The sequence below is a fragment of the Megalobrama amblycephala genome, unplaced genomic scaffold (genome assembly GCF_018812025.1).
Source record: "Megalobrama amblycephala isolate DHTTF-2021 unplaced genomic scaffold, ASM1881202v1 scaffold253, whole genome shotgun sequence".
In the NCBI taxonomy this organism is placed as follows: Eukaryota; Metazoa; Chordata; class Actinopteri; order Cypriniformes; family Xenocyprididae; genus Megalobrama; species Megalobrama amblycephala.
The window spans coordinates 1,213,382-1,232,913 of record NW_025953340.1 but is presented as its reverse complement, the minus strand read 5'-3'; the positions used below and the strand labels follow the sequence as shown (position 1 = coordinate 1,232,913).

At 40.5% G+C, this 19,532-nt stretch overlaps 1 protein-coding gene across 2 annotated transcripts in view; it reads left to right on the top strand.

Annotated features, from left to right (window-relative positions):
- Window positions 1-19,532, top strand: part of LOC125261066 (membrane-spanning 4-domains subfamily A member 15-like) — a 101,874-nt gene that overhangs the window by 24,802 nt on the left and 57,540 nt on the right. Inside the window, exons 1-4 of one of the 2 annotated variants that reach the window (XM_048179622.1) lie at window positions 14,623-14,627; window positions 14,691-14,895; window positions 15,104-15,214; window positions 15,301-15,375. In XM_048179622.1, the coding sequence (XP_048035579.1) occupies window positions 14,716-14,895; window positions 15,104-15,214; window positions 15,301-15,375 (366 nt within the window). In that variant the 5' untranslated portion in view covers window positions 14,623-14,627; window positions 14,691-14,715. Of the gene's footprint in view, window positions 1-14,622; window positions 14,628-14,690; window positions 14,896-15,103; window positions 15,215-15,300; window positions 15,376-19,532 lie in introns of those variants that run through there. The other variant, XM_048179621.1, reaches the window with a different exon arrangement.

Below are 19,532 nucleotides of genomic sequence, written 5' to 3'. Positions count from 1 at the left end.
AGATGGCAAACAATTTGTGGTGAGAAATCGCAGGCAATCTAGGGCTAGAAAAGTCGGAGTGTTTGAAAAGGTCAAAGAACATGAGGGACAAATTTGTTCGCCTTTGTAAAAAAGCAGTGAGAAGCAAGAGAAGCAGTGACCCAGGCAGCAAAAAAGTTCCTGCACGTTTTGTGTTCCTATCTTGGCTGGCAAGAAAACGGACTCCAATTACAACAAAAACGAGGTAAATATGCAATTTTTTTCATTTGCCTTGAACGTGTGTTTGGTAAAGACTATTGAATGAGCATATACAGTGGGTACGGAAAGTATTCAGACCCCCTTAAATTTTTCACTCTTTGTTATATTGCAGCCATTTGCTAAAATCATTTAAGTTCATTTTTTTCCTCATTAATGTACACACAGCACCCCATATTGACAGAAAAACACAGAATTGTTGACATTTTTGCAGATTTATTAAAAAAGAAAAACTGAAATATCACATGGTCCTAAGTATTCAGACCCTTTGCTGTGACACCATATATTTGACTCCCTCGATTGTCTACCTTTCCCTATCCCATCCTCATTCAAGTTTAAAAATGATTGGGAGGTCGAGAGTATCACACAACAGAAGAGGACAGAAAGGTAAGAAAGTTTCAACAGATCTTTATTGTAGCAGAGGATGGAGGGGCACGGGAATTAGTGACGTGTTCAACCTTCACAAATACCTCTTCTCCTTTTCCAGGATTTCAGCCTCTCCTCAAGCTCCTTTACGTCATGTTTGTATTCTCTCTATCAGTGTAGAAAGAGGAAAAGTGTAGAAGAAAAAGTGCTTGAGAACTTAGTGCTGAATCTTGTGTTAACCCTTAAATGCATGACTGTTTCGCCAATCATTCTTACATATTCGGGTCTTTATTGACCCGGATCTATATCTAACACGGAAGGATCTCTACCTGTCGCGATAATATAAAACTCCTCTGATATTAGAGTAACAATTACAGAAGAATAAAATAAATCATATTTTGTTACCTTTTGGAGCTTGAAAGGGCTCCGTTTGAGCAGATGTTTTATGCCATCATCACTGTCCTCGTCAGAGCTCATTTCTCAGTAAATTCAGCAAATAATAGGCTAGTTTTATGTTTGAGGTCACGAATATGAGCCCATTCACGATCTCAAACGTATTCTCAAAACGTTATAATTTTCAACATCTTCAGAATCAATATTTCGATCACTAACAGCTTCACCAGATTCATCCAGTAACAGTTACAGTCATATTTGATGCGTTCAGTACTTGCTCTGCAGTAAATTGCTGAGCCATTTCATGTTTTTCTTATTATTTCGTTTTCTGTCTGAATTAATCGTCACTTCAGCATTGTGTATCAGACATTGCCACCTAGTGGAATAAAGGTGAATTGCACTTATTCCGTCATCTAAGATTCAGTTATTGTTGTGCAGAAAAAATATACGTACACTCATACACACCTCGGGTCGTTTGCGACCCTATAAATTTTTACAAAAAATGAATACAAAAATAAGCATTCTTTTATAATTTTATGATTTTTTTCTTGTTATATTCTTTATAATGAATTGATTGAGGAATACAAAGAAGGTTGATGTCTAACTTTAAAAAATGAACGAGGAGGAGGGTAGTGAATGACGTCCCGGGTCACTAAAGACCCGAGATATGCATTTAAGGGTTAATGAAACATGAATTAACAAGGTTTGTCACACTACACTCTTACACATCCTAAATCCACTAACCTGTCCATTAGTCTTTTCACCCCTGAAAAAAACACTGTTCTGTTTAGTTTCACTTTCAGTTCCCTCATCAAATCTTATATATTTTTTTGTCAAAACAAAAGTCCTGTTTGTTTGAATGCAACTTTAAATGTTGATATTAAATAATAATTTTGTTATATTTCTTTATTTCCCTTGTATTTACATTTTATTTCTCCTTTATCACATTTTCAATTTGTATTTATTCAATGAAATCACACATTTTACTATTTTCATTACATGTAAAAACATTAAAACACAAATCATACATCCTAACTGCAAAAAATAAACAATAACCTGTATATTTTCAATAGTTTTCAGCCTTAAAAAGCTGCTCTGTTTACTTTCACTTTCCTTTTACTTCCTTTTCCATTTAAAATAAATAAATAAATAAAAGTCCAGGGGGCGCATTCACAAAACATCTTAAAGGTCCCATGGCATGAAAATTTCACTTTATGAGGTTTTTTAACATTAATATGAGGACGTTCAAGGCGATATTTTGTTTATAAAGCATATACAGTTGTATTTTCTTAGAAAATGACCGATGGTTTCTCTAGATAAGACTCTTATTCCTCGTCTGTTATCGTGTAGAACGCTTTGAAGCTGCACTGAAACTGTAATTTTGACCTTCAATCGTTTTTAATTTGTATAATTAAATAAACTTACATTTAATCACTCACATTAACACCTGAAGAAATGGTCAAGCAAACGGCTGGTGAAAGAGAAAGTAAAACACAACAGCGGAAACTAGCGCCACCCAGCGGAATACACTATACGACGTTTCATAATAAAAGTCCTTCCCGTGTACTCAATCAGGGAATTTAGAACAGTGATAAAATGTTTTGCGAATACGGTAATATCAAAACTCATGAAACATATCTACTCTCATTTCTCCCAATAAACTGATATTATCATTATTATACCCATACGGAAATGTAATAATATACAAAATATATCCACATATAAAGTGAAAACATATATGAAACCTATTCGAAAATGGAACAATTTCATATATTGACATATAAAACTAGCCGATATAAATATGTCACATATATAAATATCAATATACATGACATATTTCTTTGTATAAATGTTCAATATACAAATTACACATATATGTATAGCATATTGCTTACATACATGTGACATATATATGTCCCTAACATGTTTTATATAGACTAAGTATATATTTTACATTTAAAATGAAATATATATACACAATTGTATTTTTGATAAATGTATATTGAATATATAAATAAAATTGTGTGCATATATATTTTGAATAAACGTTATGTTCTTATAGTAGGTATATGAATATTTGGTAACACTTTACTTGAAGGGGTGTGCATAAGACTGACATGACACCTTCATAATCATGACATGACACATGTCATGAATATGAATGAGGTTTTATGAATGTTTATGACAACTGTCATTAAATGTCATTCGCTCAATTATGTCATTTTTAATGCAAAGATGACATTGTTTGAGATGTCCGAGTTATGACAACTTGACATAAACCAACACATCGTAACCTGTCAGTGTCTTTGTCATGACAACTTGACATCGTTTAGCTTTATGGGTTAACATTGCATTAAACTGTCATGTGGTTGGTTTTGACATTGGCTGTCATGAGGCCATTATAACAGTGTCATGAATATGTATCTTGAGCTCAAGTACAGTGGTACAAATTGAACTTGTCATTAAAATGTCATTAAGTGACAATACTCTGACAAATAATTTTTTAACAGCATCATTACTATTTTTCATTTCATGTTTTTTTTTTTTTTTTTTTAAGTTTCCTCCAACAGAAGGTCAGATAATAGACAATTTCAAATTTCGTAAAAAAAGATGACACTGTTATAAAATAATGGTAACACTTTATTTTAGGGTCTTTTAACTAGTTGCTTATTACTATAAAATATTGGCTATTTATTAGTACTTATAAAGCACATATTAATGCCTTATTCTGCATGACCTTATTCTACATTCTTAATCCTACCCAATACCTAAACCTAACAATTAACTATAATAAGCAGTAAATTAAGAGTTTATTGAGGGAAAAGTCATAGTTAATCGTTTATATATGTGTTCCCTATACTGAAGTGTTACCAAAATTATGTAATGTAATGTAATGTTAACCCATAAAGCTAAGTAGTTTTTTAAGTTTGATAATTAATCTTCTATGTCATGTTTATGACAGGTTATGATGTTTTGCTAATGTCAAGTTGTCATGACAAAGACACTGACAGGTTATGATGTGTTGGTTTATGTCAAGTTGTCATAACTCGGACATCTCAAACAATGTCATCTTTGCATTAAAAATGACATAATTGAGCGAATGACATTTAATGACAGTTGTCATAAACATGCATAAAACCTCCTTCATATTCATGACACGTGTCATGCCAAGATTATGAAGGTGTCATGTCAGTCTTATGCACACCCCTTCAAGTAGCAGTTAGGAAAAATAGAATACAGTTAAAACATTAAATTATATAAAAAAAAATAAAGTTGTGCAAAATTAGAAAACTAATGAACACACAACAAAACAAGCCCAGAACAGGAAAATCCACCAAACAGGGGCCTGTACCATGAAGCTGGATTAGCTGGCTAGCCAGGTATGTTTCAGATTAGTTTGCCCCAATTCTGGGTTTTAGGTACCATGAAAGTGACTTGGCTTTTAGCGATGTTCAGCACCATAATAACTTGCACCCCACGCCTAACCTCTCAAATCGAAATTGGGCCAATCAGATGTGAGCAAACAGACACTGACACATCCAACACAATAAAATAAAAAATTACGGTAATAAAATTGTCTGGTTTTAATAATAATTACTTAGAATTATTATATGATTTATATTATTATATGATATTATTATTAATTTATTAAACAAGCGATTTTAGTTTAGCAGTTATTATTAAGCATTTAGTTTCAATGAATATTAATATATACAGATCATATGTAATATAAATAAGCTGTAAATAAACTTTAAATATGATGTGACCTTACATGTTTGAGTCTCTATCGCTATTATCAACTCTACATACTAACTTCACAAGTTACTAATCCTTTAGCACTGAGTTTGTTCAACTACCTTCATGGTACAGGCCCCAGGTATATGATGCATACTGTTCATTTTTTAAGTTTTAGAGTCTTTTTGGATGTCCGCAGCTCAGTGACCTTTTGATTAATATCAACCCTGGTGGTTCCAGGAGATCTCTGGATCACTGCATCTGTAAAAAAGACAAAGAAATGTCTTTTAGTTTTACATTTATCTAAGGACATCCAAATTATAATCCCCTAAAACACATTAAATGAACATGGGCATACTTCACTAGGTAGATAAACTAAATGTTACTGAAATTTAGGCATTTTTCAGAACCAGGTGTAATCCCAATTCTATTTTATACCCCTTTGCCCTTCCCCTTGAAACAGAGTGGCAAGGTGTAGGGGTGAAAATATAATCCCCTAAGAAATGGGACACCACTACTACACCATTACACACATCATCATAGTTTCTTTTATTAGTGTCCTGTAACATTTAACCAGTACGAACAGCAAAGTGCACATATCAACAGAAATCAGGCGCGAGCACGTTTGACAGATTACTGACTCCCGACATTGTTTTGCGCTGTATTTTGGACAGCGTTTGGTTTCCCAAGACTAGTTAAGCCACTTTTCCATAAGGCCGAGCCGTGGTAATGTCACAGACACGCCAGGCTCCACAGTCACCCAATCACAGCGCACTCCCTCACCAGAGTACTAACCATCCACACCTGCAACCCATCAGCACAGCAATCACCAGCACCATAAAAGACACAGCAGCACACACAGTCACTATCCGGTCTCGTTAATGCATCCAGTGGAGGGCGATGTGAAACTTTTACTGTTTTCAGTGATGAGCAGCCTGTACATATCTGTTCACATTTACAAAAATGTGTTTTGGGGTTTCATGACCCTTTAAATAAACACTGTCCAATAATGAAGTGGTTAATCGAGTGATGATTGACCATTAGTGATGAACACCTGCTGTTAACAAGCAGAATCACTGAAGAATGAGGAAAAACAAGAACAGAAAAAAGTGAAGAGACAAGCATGTTATGCACATGATTCACAAAATCCCAAATCCAATCCCAATACGGATTCAGTTCCTCATTCTACAAGGCCATGGCAGAACATAAGAGTCAAGAATTTGCTGAACTCTGGGAGCGGAACCTCTGTTACATCTAACTCCTTGTTGTGACTTTATGGGTTGAGGACTTACTATATTGGAAGGAGCTATCTGACTCAATATTAATAAAAAATATTAATAATTATATTTAAGACCATAAATAATTACATTTGTGGTGCCCTCATGTGAGGCTAGTCCAAAATCACTTACACCTTACACGCTACTGCCTACACCACTGTAAATAGACCTTTGCATTAAGATTATTTTTATTACCCCACTGGCAGGTAAATTTACTAAAGTAAAATGCACTTAATTTAGATTTAAAGCTCCAAGTTTCCCTCATTTCAGGGTTAACATACTCAGAGTTTTCACTTAACCTCCTTTCTGAAACGGCCTCTGCTCACCAGCTCGCGTTACCACTGCTGTTATGTCAATAAACAGCAGCTCAGTGAATACCTGTGTCTCATCCCGTTTCTGAGTGACAGTATTGTTTTAGTTTGACAGATGTTTGTTCTTGTATTTTGTATTGTTCATGATTTCCTGTCCTTTTGTAGTCTTGTACTTGGTCTTTGTAGTTCTTCTACTGCTTCCCCACCCTAATTAAGCCTAAGTGCTCCCTGTTTTCCCTCAAGTAGTCATGTATTTTAGCCCTGTGTTGGCCATTGTCTCGCATCTGCTGTTGCTTGTATTCCTTGTTCATTTCATGGATTATGTTTCAGCTTTTGATTTATTGAACCACATTTAATCAGCATATAGATCCAGCTTCAACTCATTTTTAACATCATACTAGAGGTAAGTATTACACTACTGATCATTTGATCAATTTGTTAATGACTCTGATTGGGAAGGTGTTTATTACCTCATGAGTTTTTTGTTACAAATAAGGAAAGATTAACTTCTTTAAGCAAAACACTGAAATTCTGTGCAAGTCTTCTTACCAGAAAAAAAAAACTTTTCTTGGTGGTCTTTAAACAATTTAAGGATTATATTTCTACCATTTGAACTAACCATAATAGTAAAATTTAAAACTGTTTTCTGTCTTCATCATCTTTGAATAAAGTTGTTTGAGTGAATTGAAGCATGAAGAAACAATAAATGTTATGACTGTGATGATCATTGTCACATTTTTTACAATATTTACAAGCCTGTTTCCAAACCATGCAGATTATATGAAATACAACAAAGACAAATTAAGTAAAATTAATTTAATCTTAATAATATGAATGGGAACATATATTACAGTAGAGTTTCAGGCTTGATTTCCTGGAAACAGTGGACAGCTTTGCCACCCGTCCTAACCATCTGAGCTCCAAACACTTATCTTTCATTCTGGGAAACAGTATTGTAACACAGGATGCATTATCTCTGAGGAGTGAACTATAAAAACGCACAGCAAAGTATTTTTTTCTAGTAAAACAAAATACACCTCATCTGACTACCTTTATACAAATGACTCTCTTTACATTATGTCTGCATTTTGTTGTTTATTTTACTTGTACTTGACTTTTATACATGTTTCAGGGGTGGTGTAGCAACTGTAACAACCATCCAATGAGAATATACATTACATCATTGTAGAACGTCAGACATTAGAGTCTGTATATGGTCAGTTTCCGGCTGAAGAGAGACAAAGAAAGATGGAGCCTTTCTTGGCTGCCTTCCAAGAAACACACACACATACACAGTGTACATTAAAACAGATATGTGATGAATCAATCATCTCCTCTCACTCGTGCATCCTTGAAGACCAGATAGAGAGAAAACAGGGAGAAACCAAGAAAGAAAAGTCAGGCTGATTGGATTTATCTTTCATTTAGTAATGTGTGTATTTATAATGGTGGTAGAGCACTTTTGTTTATCTGTTTGGAATACAGCAACTGTTAAATGCCTTAAATGCTGTAGATCAGTTTAAACATGAGTTGTTTGTAATATGATCTGATCAGGCATAACATTATGACCACCTTCTTAATATTGTGTTGGTCCCCCTTTTGCTGCTAAAACAGCCCTGATCTGTCGAGGCATGGACTCCTCTAGTAGAGGTCTACAAAGAGTACCCGAGACCTGTACTGTTACGGTATGCTGGTGTAGAGAAGAGGCAGATACGGATTTCCACAATTACACGTAGTATTTAATACACAGAAGGCAAGGAGAACCAAACATACACGTTATACAACATTCAGAACGGACAAGGAGTGAAGGGAGTGAGTGTCATATAAAGGGAGTGCTAACAATAGAGTCCAGGTGCAGGTGATGAGTGTTGATGAGGAACTGACGAGGGAAGTGAGTGCAGGTGACGAAACAGGAGGATCATGGGATATGGAGTCCAGGGAAACAAGGGATCCGTAACAGTACCTCCCCCTCCCGGTAGGCGCGTCCTCGCGCCGTAGATGTAACAACCGGGAGGGGGGCGGGCGCCCTGGAGACCTCAAACCGAAGCAGGGGGAGGAGTAGACTGGAGTGGAGGTCTCCAGGGCAGGCTCAAAAGCCATGGCGGGTCAGGAGCCGTGGGCAGCCATGGCGGGTCAGGAGCCGTGGGCAGCCATGGCGGGTCAGGAGCCGTGGGCAGCCATGGCGGGTCAGGAGCCGTGGGCAGCCATGGCGGGTCAGGAGCCGTGGGCAGCCATGGCGGGTCAGGAGCCGTGGGCAGCCATGGCGGGTCAGGAGCCGTGGGCAGCCATGGCGGGTCAGGAGCCGTGGGCAGCCATGGCGGGTCAGGAGCCGTGGGCAGCCATGGCGGGTCAGGAGCCGTGGGCAGCCATGGCGGGTCAGGAGCCGTGGGCAGCCATGGCGGGTCAGGAGCCGTGGGCGGCCATGGCGGGTCAGGAGCCGTGGGCGGCCATGGCGGGTCAGGAGCCGTGGGCGGCCATTGCGGGTCAGGAGCCGAAGCCGAATTGTCGCCGAGCCCAGGCGGCGCTGAAGGACCGGCGGGAGATGGCGGAACCAGCGGCTCCGCCGACCGAAGCGCAACCGGGGCTCCAGAAGGCCGCAGTTGAACACAGACGACAGACAACAGAGTGAACACCAGGGGGAGTGAGGAAGCCAACTGGAAACGAGGGACGGAGGGACGGAGCGGAGACGGAGGAGTGCAGTCCAGAGGGGAAGGCAGGCTGACGAGGGACCAAGGTGTGAGCGGAGGCAGGATGGAGACTTGTGAAGCTGGTGGACTGATGGGCAACGGTGGAGACGAGGGAGGTTGGAGCCAGGGTGTAGGTAATCGCCCAGAGGTCCGAGGTGGAGATCTGGGCGAGGGGGCTTGAGGTGGAGGTGCAGTGAGTACATACATGGGAGGCGGGAGAGGGAGGCAGGGAGGGAAAACAGTCTTATCAAAGTTCATAGCTGGAGCGGCTGGCTCGGCGGCGGCTGGAGCGGCAGGCTCGGCGGCGGCTGGAGCGGCTGGCTCGGCGGCGGCTGGAGCGGCTGGCTCGGCGGCGGCTGGAGCTGAGGGCTCGTAGGCGGCGGCTGGAGCTGAGGGCTCGTAGGCGGCGGCTGGAGCTGAGGGCTCGTAGGCGGCGGCTGGAGCTGAGGGCTCGTAGGCGGCGGCTGGAGCAGAGGGCTCGTAGGCGGCGGCTGGAGCAGAGGGCTCGTAGGCGGCGGCTGGAGCAGAGGGCTCGTAGGCGGCGGCTGGAGAACTTGGCTCTGTCCAAAAGTCTATAAGCCAGGCCGCCTCATCTGGCGGTTTGCACAGGGTTGGAGCGGTAGGCTCGGAAAGGGCTGGAGCGGGCTCGTTCATCCCCTCAAATACAATTAAAACCCCCACAGGCACTGGAGCTGGCTCTGTGGGGACTGGAGCGGGCTCTGGAGAGACTGGAGCGGGCTCTGGAGAGACTGGAGCGGGCTCTGGAGAGACTGGAGCGGGCTCTGGAGAGACTGGAGCGGGCTCTGGAGAGACTGGAGCGGGCTCTGGAGAGACTGGAGCGGGCTCTGGAGAGACTGGAGCGGGCTCTGGAGAGACTGGAGCGGGCTCTGGAGAGACTGGAGCGGGCTCTGGAGATACTGGAGCGGCTTCTGGAGACACTGGAGCGGGCTCTGGAGACACTGGAGCGGGCTCTGGAGACACTGGAGCGGGCTCTGGAGACACTGGAGCGGGCTCTGGAGACACTGGAGCGGGCTTTGGGGAGACTGGAGCGGGCTCTGGAGAGACTGGAGCGGGCTCTGGAGAGACTGGAGCGGCTTGTTTCCTCCTCCTCCGCTTTCGGGACCCAGTTGAGGAGTGTGGGTTCCGTGTGGGGCAGGCAGGGAGTTTGCTGGAGAGGTATGCGGAGGAAGCCGGAGGTTGACTGACTGGCCCGGCCAACCGTGTCTCTGGATGGACTAGAGACAGACACCCATCCTGAACCCAATCAACGATAACTTTGGAATCATTTAACCATAAAATGGAATTTATGGTTTCGCTTAAGGAGAAACGATAATCGGGTTCACTAAAACGGATGGTGTCATCATCTAGTCCATCCAGAAACAGGGAGATCAAAACTGCTTCAGGCCAGTCAGACACATAAGCGAGCTCAACGAACTCCTCCACATACCTTTCCAGCGAACGACCCACCTGTAGAAGCCCGATGAGGCGTTCGCCAGCAGTCAGAGGAGTGCTAGGTGAGGGAGAAGTTGGAGCCTGGGAGCCGATGAAAGTCTCCATTTTTTTTTTTTTTTTTTTTCTGTGGAAAATCCGGTCGGTATTGGTCCGTTCTTCTGTTACGGTATGCTGGTGTAGAGAAGAGGCAGATACGGATTTCCACAATTACACGTAGTATTTAATACACAGAAGGCAAGGAGAACCAAACATACACGTTATACAACATTCAGAACGGACAAGGAGTGAAGGGAGTGAGTGTCATATAAAGGGAGTGCTAACAATAGAGTCCAGGTGCAGGTGATGAGTGTTGATGAGGAACTGACGAGGGAAGTGAGTGCAGGTGACGAAACAGGAGGATCATGGGATATGGAGTCCAGGGAAACAAGGGATCCGTAACATGTACGGGTTCGGGTCTATATTTTAAATGGTCAGCTGGGTCCGGGTCAGGTCCCAATCTATTAGTTCGGTTCCCAGGTCTGTTTAACATTGTGTGTATACCCGAGCCAATCTGATTCGGAGATCACCCAGCCTTGTTGAGAGTCAGTTAGCAGCAGCGCTGTGCATGTGTTTTGTAACTTGCAAAGTATGAGCCAGGAAATAAAGTGAAAAAAAACACAAGCAACCACAGCCACCAGAAGCAGAAGTTAATGCAAGCGAACAGTTTTCCTATTACTATTGTGTGCAACAGTAATGCAAACAAACTTCAAATCTCAAAAACTGCTTGAAGCCTTGCATACTCACATTTAAATAGTCCTGAGATGAACATGAATGTTTTCTATGACGTTTATGATGTTTAAAAGCTTATGTTTCAGATTGCTCCAGGTAACACGCATGTGCAGTCTCATGCGAGCACACTTTCTTTCTCCTATTTTTATAATAATATTATGAATGAACCGTCTTGTTATATCTGAAGTTTTGGTCAGACTCGGCTCAGAAAACACGGAAATGATCGCAAATAGGCAATGCTGACGTCAGCGGCCATGTCACTGAACAAGTGATCGTTATTCAAAAGGGCAAATTAACAGTCAAAGTTATTTTATTATATGAGTAGACTCAAGATACAGCAAAACTGCAAAGTCGCATTTGTCATCGTGGCAGCATGTGGACTTTTAAAGCTGTAATAATGAGTGGATTAAGCATTTAAATCAGCAAGAGATGGATGAACTTTCTTGGCAAGCAGGATTGTGCATCAGTCAGGTACAAGGGAGAAGTAGGTAAGACAAAACTTTTTATTTTTGCAACGTGTTTCTTGACTTATTAATAGCAATTTGCTGTGGAATAGACCTATGTGCCGATCGAGTCCAGTCGGGTCTGTTTCTTCCCGGCCGGGTTCGGATCCAGCTTTCAAATAATAGACGGGTCCGCGTTGGTTCCGGGTATTACATCTATGGCATTTCTTGGTTCTGCATGGGTCCGGGTGCAACTTTCAAAATAATAGTCAGTTCCGTGTGCCACATTTACGGGTCTCTTCGGGTTCGGGTATGAATTTTTGGACCCGTGAAGACTAGGGCTGACCGATATACAAGCCACGCAATATCGCGTTCATTATCGAAGGCGATTCATCTGCGATATGAACGCGATATTGCGTGGCTTGTCAGTGAACTACGGCTCTGTCTATTAAATGGCGCTCCATTTGAAAGCAGGTGATGCCGATTTCGCGGTAATCAGGGAACCGGCTTTACTGACGAAATGCGCGTGACAATCGCATGCGATATATCGGTCAGCCCTAGTGAAGACCTCTATCCTCTAGACCCCTGAAGGTGTGCTGTGGTATCTGGACCAAGATGTTAGCAGCAGATCCTTTAAGTCCTGTAAGTTGCGAGGTAGAACCTCCATGGATCGGACTTGTTTGTTCAGCACATCCCACAGATGTTTGGTTGGATTGAGATCTGAGGAATTTCGAGGCTTTTTCAACACATCAAACGTGTTTTTGTGCTCCTCAAACCATTCCTGAAGCATTTTTGCTTTGTGGCAGGAGCATTATCCTGTTGAAAGAGGCCACAGCCACCAAGGAATACCGTTTCCATGAAAGGGTGTACATGATCTCAACAATGCTTAGGTAGGTGGTAAGTGTCAAAGTAAAATCCACATGGATGACAGGACCTAGGGTTTCCCAGCAGAACATTGCGCAAAGCTGGTGCATCCTGGTGCCATGTGTTCCTCAGGTAAGCGATGCACACACACCTGGCCATCCACGTGATGTAAAAGAAAATGTGATTCATCAGACCAGACCACCTTCCTCTATTGCTCCGTGGTACAGTTCTGATACTAGCGTGTCCACTGTTGGCGCTTTTCGAAGGTGGACAGGGGTCGAAACCAGCAGTACCAGCACTTCTAGAGCAATTTGAGCTACAGTAGTTTGTCTGTTGGATCAGATCCTACGAGCCAGCTTTCGCTCCCCACGTGCATCAGTGTGCCTTGGCCGTCCACGACCCTGTCGCCAGTTCACCACTATTCCATCCATGGACCACTTTTGATAGATACTGACCACTGCAAACCAGGAACACCCCACAAGAGTTGCAGTTTTGGAGATGCTCTGTCGTCTAGCCATCCCAATTTGGCCAATGTTAAACTCACTCAAATCCTTATGCTTGCTCATTTGTCCTGCTTCTAACACATCAACTTTGAGGACAAAAAGTTCACTTGCTGCCTAATATATCCACCCACTAACAGATGCCGTGATGAAGAAATTATCTTTGTTATTCACTTCACCTGTCAGTGCTCATAATGCTATGCCTGATCGGTCTAATAACTTTGAAGATTGTTTTTAAGGCCTCATGGAATTATTCTAGATATTGATAATTCTGGGTCATGACTGCTTTTTCCAGAATATGAAGACCACAGACCCCAAAACAGGAATGGTTTTACAGCAGAAGGCCACTGACATTTTTTCCCCTACTCATCTTTTCTGACTGTTTTTCACTACTTCACTAGTCATTTGGCTAGGGTAGGTGTGATACCTGGACCCTACAGAGGTTGCACAGGCAGTCTAACTCCTCCAGGATGGCACATCAATACATGCCATTGCCAGAGGTTTGCTGTGTCTCCCAGCACAGTCTCAAGAGCATGGAGGAGATTCCAGGAGACAGGCAGTTACTCTAGGAGAGCTGGACAGGGCCGTAGAAGGCCTTTAACTCATCAGTAGGACCGGTATCTGCTCCGTTGTGCAAGGAGGAACAGGATGAGCACTGCCAGAGCCCTACAAAATGACCTCCAGCAGGCTACTGGTGTGAATGTCTCTGACCAAACAATCAGAAACTTTCATGAGGGTGGCCTAAGGTTCCAACGTCCTCTAGTGGGCCCTGTGCTCACTGCCCGGGACCGTGGAGCTCGATTGGCATTTGCCATTAGACACCAGAATTGGCAGGTCCACCACTGGCACCCTGTGCTTTTCACAGATGAGAGCTGCTTCACCCTAAGCATGAAAGGGTCTAGAGAAGCAGTGGAGAATGTTATGCTGCCTATAACATCATTCATCATGACCGGTTTGGTGGTGGGTCAGTCATGGTCTGGGAAGGGATGGAGGGATGCACAGACCTCTACAGGCTAGACAACGGCACCCTGACTGCCATTAGGTATCATTAGGTATCATACCCATTGTCAGACCCTACGCTGGTGCCAACAATGCCGGGCAGTTTCTGGAGGATGAAGGAATTAATACAATTGAATGGCCCTCATGCCCGCCTGACCTAAATCCAATAGAACACCTCTGGGACATTATGTTTCGGTCTATCCAATGCTGCCAGGTTGCACCTCAGACTGTCCAGGATCTCAGTGATGCCCTGGTCTAGATCTGGGAGGGAATACCCAAGGACATCATCCGTTGCCTCATTGAGAACATGCCCCGACATTGTCAGGCTTGCATACAAGCAAATGGGGGCAATACAAACTACTGAGTACCATTTTGAGTTGCTGCAATGAAATTTCAGCAAAATGGACTAGCCTGCTGCATCATTTTTTCACTTTGATTTTTGGGGTGTCTAGAATTCTGTCCTCTGTAGGTTGCTAATTTTCATTTCCATCAAAGAATGTGGCATCCTTTCATTCCTAACATCAGATGTGTTTTAAAAGTGTTGATTTTTTTTTTTTTTTTTTTTTGACCAATGTATAATATTTTAATAAATACACTGGTATTTTATGTTCTTATTCTTCACATGGTATTTCATGTCTTCATTAACTGTGATTTTGTACAGGTCAATCTCATATTCAGAAACAAGAATGTCCAGTACCGTCATACCCACAAACTCTGGGACGCTGGTCATCCAGTTTCAGCAACCAGAACAAACAGCACCAGCTGAAAGAGGGACAAATGCTCCAGTGACTGTTCATGTCCCACAGGCAGCTTCACTTCCTCAAGGACTTGAGGCATTTCTGAAAGGACAACCAAAAGCACTTGGGGTGAGAAATCTTTCAATAATTGATTATCATATGTGTCTGTCAGTGTGAAGGAGGAAATGTACGGGAACAAATCCAAAAAAGCAGTAGTAGAAACATTAACTGTTGAGATGGGCAGGTGTTGTTGTGCAGATCTGGTGACCCTGCTCAGCTGAAAACTGTGATTAATTATGACCCCTGCAATAAGTATCTGTTTTCTGGTCTTACTCAGACTGTCCAGATAATGATCGGCCTGCTGATTCTCCTGTTTGGCATTGTGTCTACAGTCAGTGCAGTATCCATCTTTGTCTTTGGTGGTATTCCATACTGGGGATCTCTCATAGTGAGCAAACTTTATACAATTAAGTATAGTTCTGTCTTTTATAAGCTAAATATTCTAACTGAAGCTTCCTTTCTCTCTTCTCTCAGTACATTATCGCAGGATCACTGAGCATTGCTGCAGAAAATGCACTCCATGCCAAAGGCCCCTGCAGTCTGTGTTTGGTATGCACCAATTATTATTTATAGAACACTTTAAGTACTTCGATACCACTGCAACAACTATAAGCCTAACTAAAACATTATCAAAGACAAGCGAATAGACAGTAAAAATAAGACTACACACATTAAAACATTAATAAATACTATAGTACAGTTACAAATAAAGTTAGATATAACTGTTATTTTTAGGTACAGAAATGTAATAATTAGATATAATTTCACTGCATACATAGTGTTCAATGCATAAATTAAACAGATTTATCTGTTTTAAAGCTGCAAGGTAGGCTGCAGGGAACCAATCTACTTATGACCGGGAAACCAATATGATGAAACGCATTTGATTTCTTTCTCTTTTTACGTTCACATAACCACATGTATATGGAATACTTCTCAAGATGGTTATTTTGAGATCAGTTTGTGTTTGTGTGTGCATTTATTCACAAGGATATTATATGTTCGCACGTAAAGTATCCAATCTTTAGTGACGATTCTAATTGTCATACATTCAATTCACACTTAACTTGGCATGCTTCATCCCCAGACCCTAATGTTAAAAAGTTCTCAAAGGAATTTTAATTAGTTTTATTGTTGGGGAGATACTGGCTGATATGTTTCTGAGTGTGGCGCATCATGGCTAATTGCCTATTTTTTCTGAACGCAAAGCCCAAACATCACAAAACTTGCTACACATGGACAACAAGACATTCTGGGTAAACGTGCAAAATGTCATTAATTTCTGATGCTCAGGGGTGCTAACAGCAAGTTTGAAATTTTAGCCATTTATATAAATGGGAATCAGAGGCCGTAATGCTAATGTTGTCCACAAGAGGGAGGCACGGGATAAAATCTGTATAAATGGTTCATTTGAATGACTATGCATAAAATTAATTATATTTCCATAAAGCTTTGTGAAGTCTAATCAGTTTGCAAAGAAATCAGTGATCTCCAAATGACCTTTTTTACATGATACAGAAAACATGTAAAGGTGCCAGTCAAGAATAAATGTATTTCTATTTAATTAAAATGAAGAGACAATATTATTTGTCTGTTGTAAAATAATACATAAAAGAATAGTTCCATACAGATACACCTGTATTATGTTTGAAATTCTAAGACTTTTATTATATTTGAAGAGAGATATTGCCATTGTATAAATATATTGTGTCTATACGAGTCATTTGTATTTGGACCCCGATTATTGCCACTTGTGACTTCATTTATTTTCATAATGCTCTTATTTTCATAATGCTCCATATACATTGTTTCATGATCTGCTTTAACACACTGGGTAAAGTGCTTGCTAACTTATTAATTTGTTTTTTGTTGTTTTCTGCCCATAGGTGAACGGTTCACTTGGAATGAGCATCATGAGTGCTATAACTGCAGGCATTTCCATTATTATACTTTCATTGGATTTAATAATTGGACCATTGAAATCTTACTGCAGTGGTTATCAATGTAATTATTATTCAAATGACAAATATTGGGTATGTTAACTTTTCTATTCACTTTTATTTAGTAATTACTATAAGATCACTGTGTTGTCAGTAAAGTTAAAGTCCATCTGTAATCTGCAATAACGTGTCCATTCTGTGTTTACTGACATTTACTGGCATTTCAAATATGTAATAGATCTACTATTACTGATCATAAGAAGGCATTGACATCACACATTAATTGTAAACTCAGTCTAGTTTATGTTATATTACCAAATGAACCTCAAGGATTGTACATTCTGCACTTTCAGTCAGTGTACCAGTGTGAGTAACTATCATTTATTTGATTAATATTTGTGCTAATGATGAGTGGTTTGTTTCAGACCCTCTTCCGGGGGATCAGTGGTGTGTTCTTGGTATTCACTGTCCTTGAGTTCATCATCTCCATCTGTCTGTCAGCATTTGCCTGTAAAGCCAACGCCTGCTGTGCTCCTCAGGTGAGTTATGTGTTCAGGTCAAGAAGATGAGTAGCCGCTATGGTTGCTAGGCAGTTGCTAGGGTGTTCTGGGTGGTTGTTAGGACATTGCAGAGGAAATGTTTTGATGTTTCCACATCAAAACATTTCAGCAGGGTTTTTTTTTTCCTTTTTACTATTTTCGTTTGAAATACAGTGCTGTCTATAATCCTGTAATACTTCTGTCTACTGTCTGCCAATGTTATCAAACATTACTGGCAAAACTACCGGCAAAACGTTTGGGATTGGTAAGATTTTTAATGTTTTTAAAATAAGTTTTTTCTGCTTACCAAGGCTGTATTTATTTAGTTAAAAATACAGTAATATTGTGAAATATTATTTCAATTTAAAATAACTGTTTTCTATTTAAATATATTTTACAAAGTAATTTATTCCTGTGTGTGTATATATATTTATATATATAAATGATTATGTTATGTTAATTAATTGAACATAAATAACCATTGAAGCTGATGGCACACCTGTTTTTCTTGCAGATTCCTCTGGGCAGCGTCTCTTCCATACATCACCATCCTGCAGAAAATCCCCCACAATACAGTGAATGTTCTGCTCCTAAATATGAATCTTAAAAAGTGGACAGAGCTGCCGTTGGGTTTACTCTTTCACAGCACACAAGGGTTCTTCCAGTGATTTACTATCCTTTATTCTGCTTTCCTTTCACTAAAAAGAGAACATGAATGTAATCACTGGATCATATAGTAACAAATTTATTAGTCACTTTTATGTAAAAAAAATTATTATTCAAGACAAGATACTGTTTCACAATTCTCTTTACATCAACAATGCTGCCTGATCATCAGTGAAACTCACTCTTTTTTTTACTTTAAAGATAATAAATAAACTCTTTTAATACCTTATCAAATATTACTGATACAAAACTGAGTGTTTAAAACTTGCAAAGCAAAAGAAAATATTCAAATGATACATAAAATTACTCAAAGTCTCAGTCCTTTGTGTCTCTTTTAGCATGCTTCCTGTCCTGATAAAGTCTGATTTCTTTTCTTTCTGGATCTCAGGATTGGATCTGTTATTTCCAGTGATAAATGGTCAATGTTTATTGAGTGTGGTCAAACATAGAAACAAGCAGATCCTGCGCAGGACAACGGTATGAACTCTAGAAGCCATTACGGCAGAGGTGTCCAAACTCAGTCCTGGAGGGCCACTGTCCTGCAGAGTTTTTTGTGTTTGTGTTAGGGATGTGCATCACATCTCAGTGCATAGCCAATTATACTATATGTTATAGATACATATGAAGCAGCTTCTGATACATTACGATTCATCCCTATTACGATGCAGTGTAACACAATGTGATTCAATGGGGAAAAAATGTTGCTATATGCAATTCAAAATGTAGGGCTCTATAAAACTTTTTGTTTTTTCTCAAATTTCATTTCATTTATTTATACCAAATTCTGTTTCCTGTTTAATTTTTTTCTGGAGTCCATTTTAATAGTTTCCTAAAACATGTCTAATTAATTGAATTTATAAAATACAGCATTATTAATTTGCCTAGAATAATAGGGCCCTATGTATTATTATTATTATTTATTTTATTTTTTCTGAAATTTTATTTTATTGTATTTTAATTTTTCTGGTAATCAGTGATGAACACCTGCTGTTTACAAGCAGAATCACTGAAGGAAAGAGGAATAACAAGAACAGAAAAAAGAGAAGAGACAAGCATGTTATGCACATGACCCACTAAATCCCAAATCCAATCCCAATACAGATTCAGTTCCTCATTCTACAAGGCCATGGCAGAACATAAGAGTCAATAATTTGTTGACCTCTGGGAGCGGAACCTCTCTTTCATCCAACTCCTTGTTGTGACTTTAGGGATGAGGACTTTCTAAGCTCATTTTTGATAACATGCTCTCTGAACATCCTCAGCCATCCACCTCCACTGTCTCTTGCCACAGACTATCCAGGGGATTGGATTACAGTCCGTACCTGTTTGAGATCTTTAACAGCCACCTGCAAGCTCACAGTAGCTCCCATGTCAAGTTTGAGGATACAGTAATGTCTTAAACTGGGTTACACATGAACGCAGTAGTGATCAGCCTGTAGTGATCATAAGGGCAGACATGAGGGAAGACTCCCCTCATCACCTCATCTGCCATGATGAAAAGCACAGGACTCCAAAACTCAAACCTCCAAGAGAAACAAACAAGGAAATAGCTGTATATACA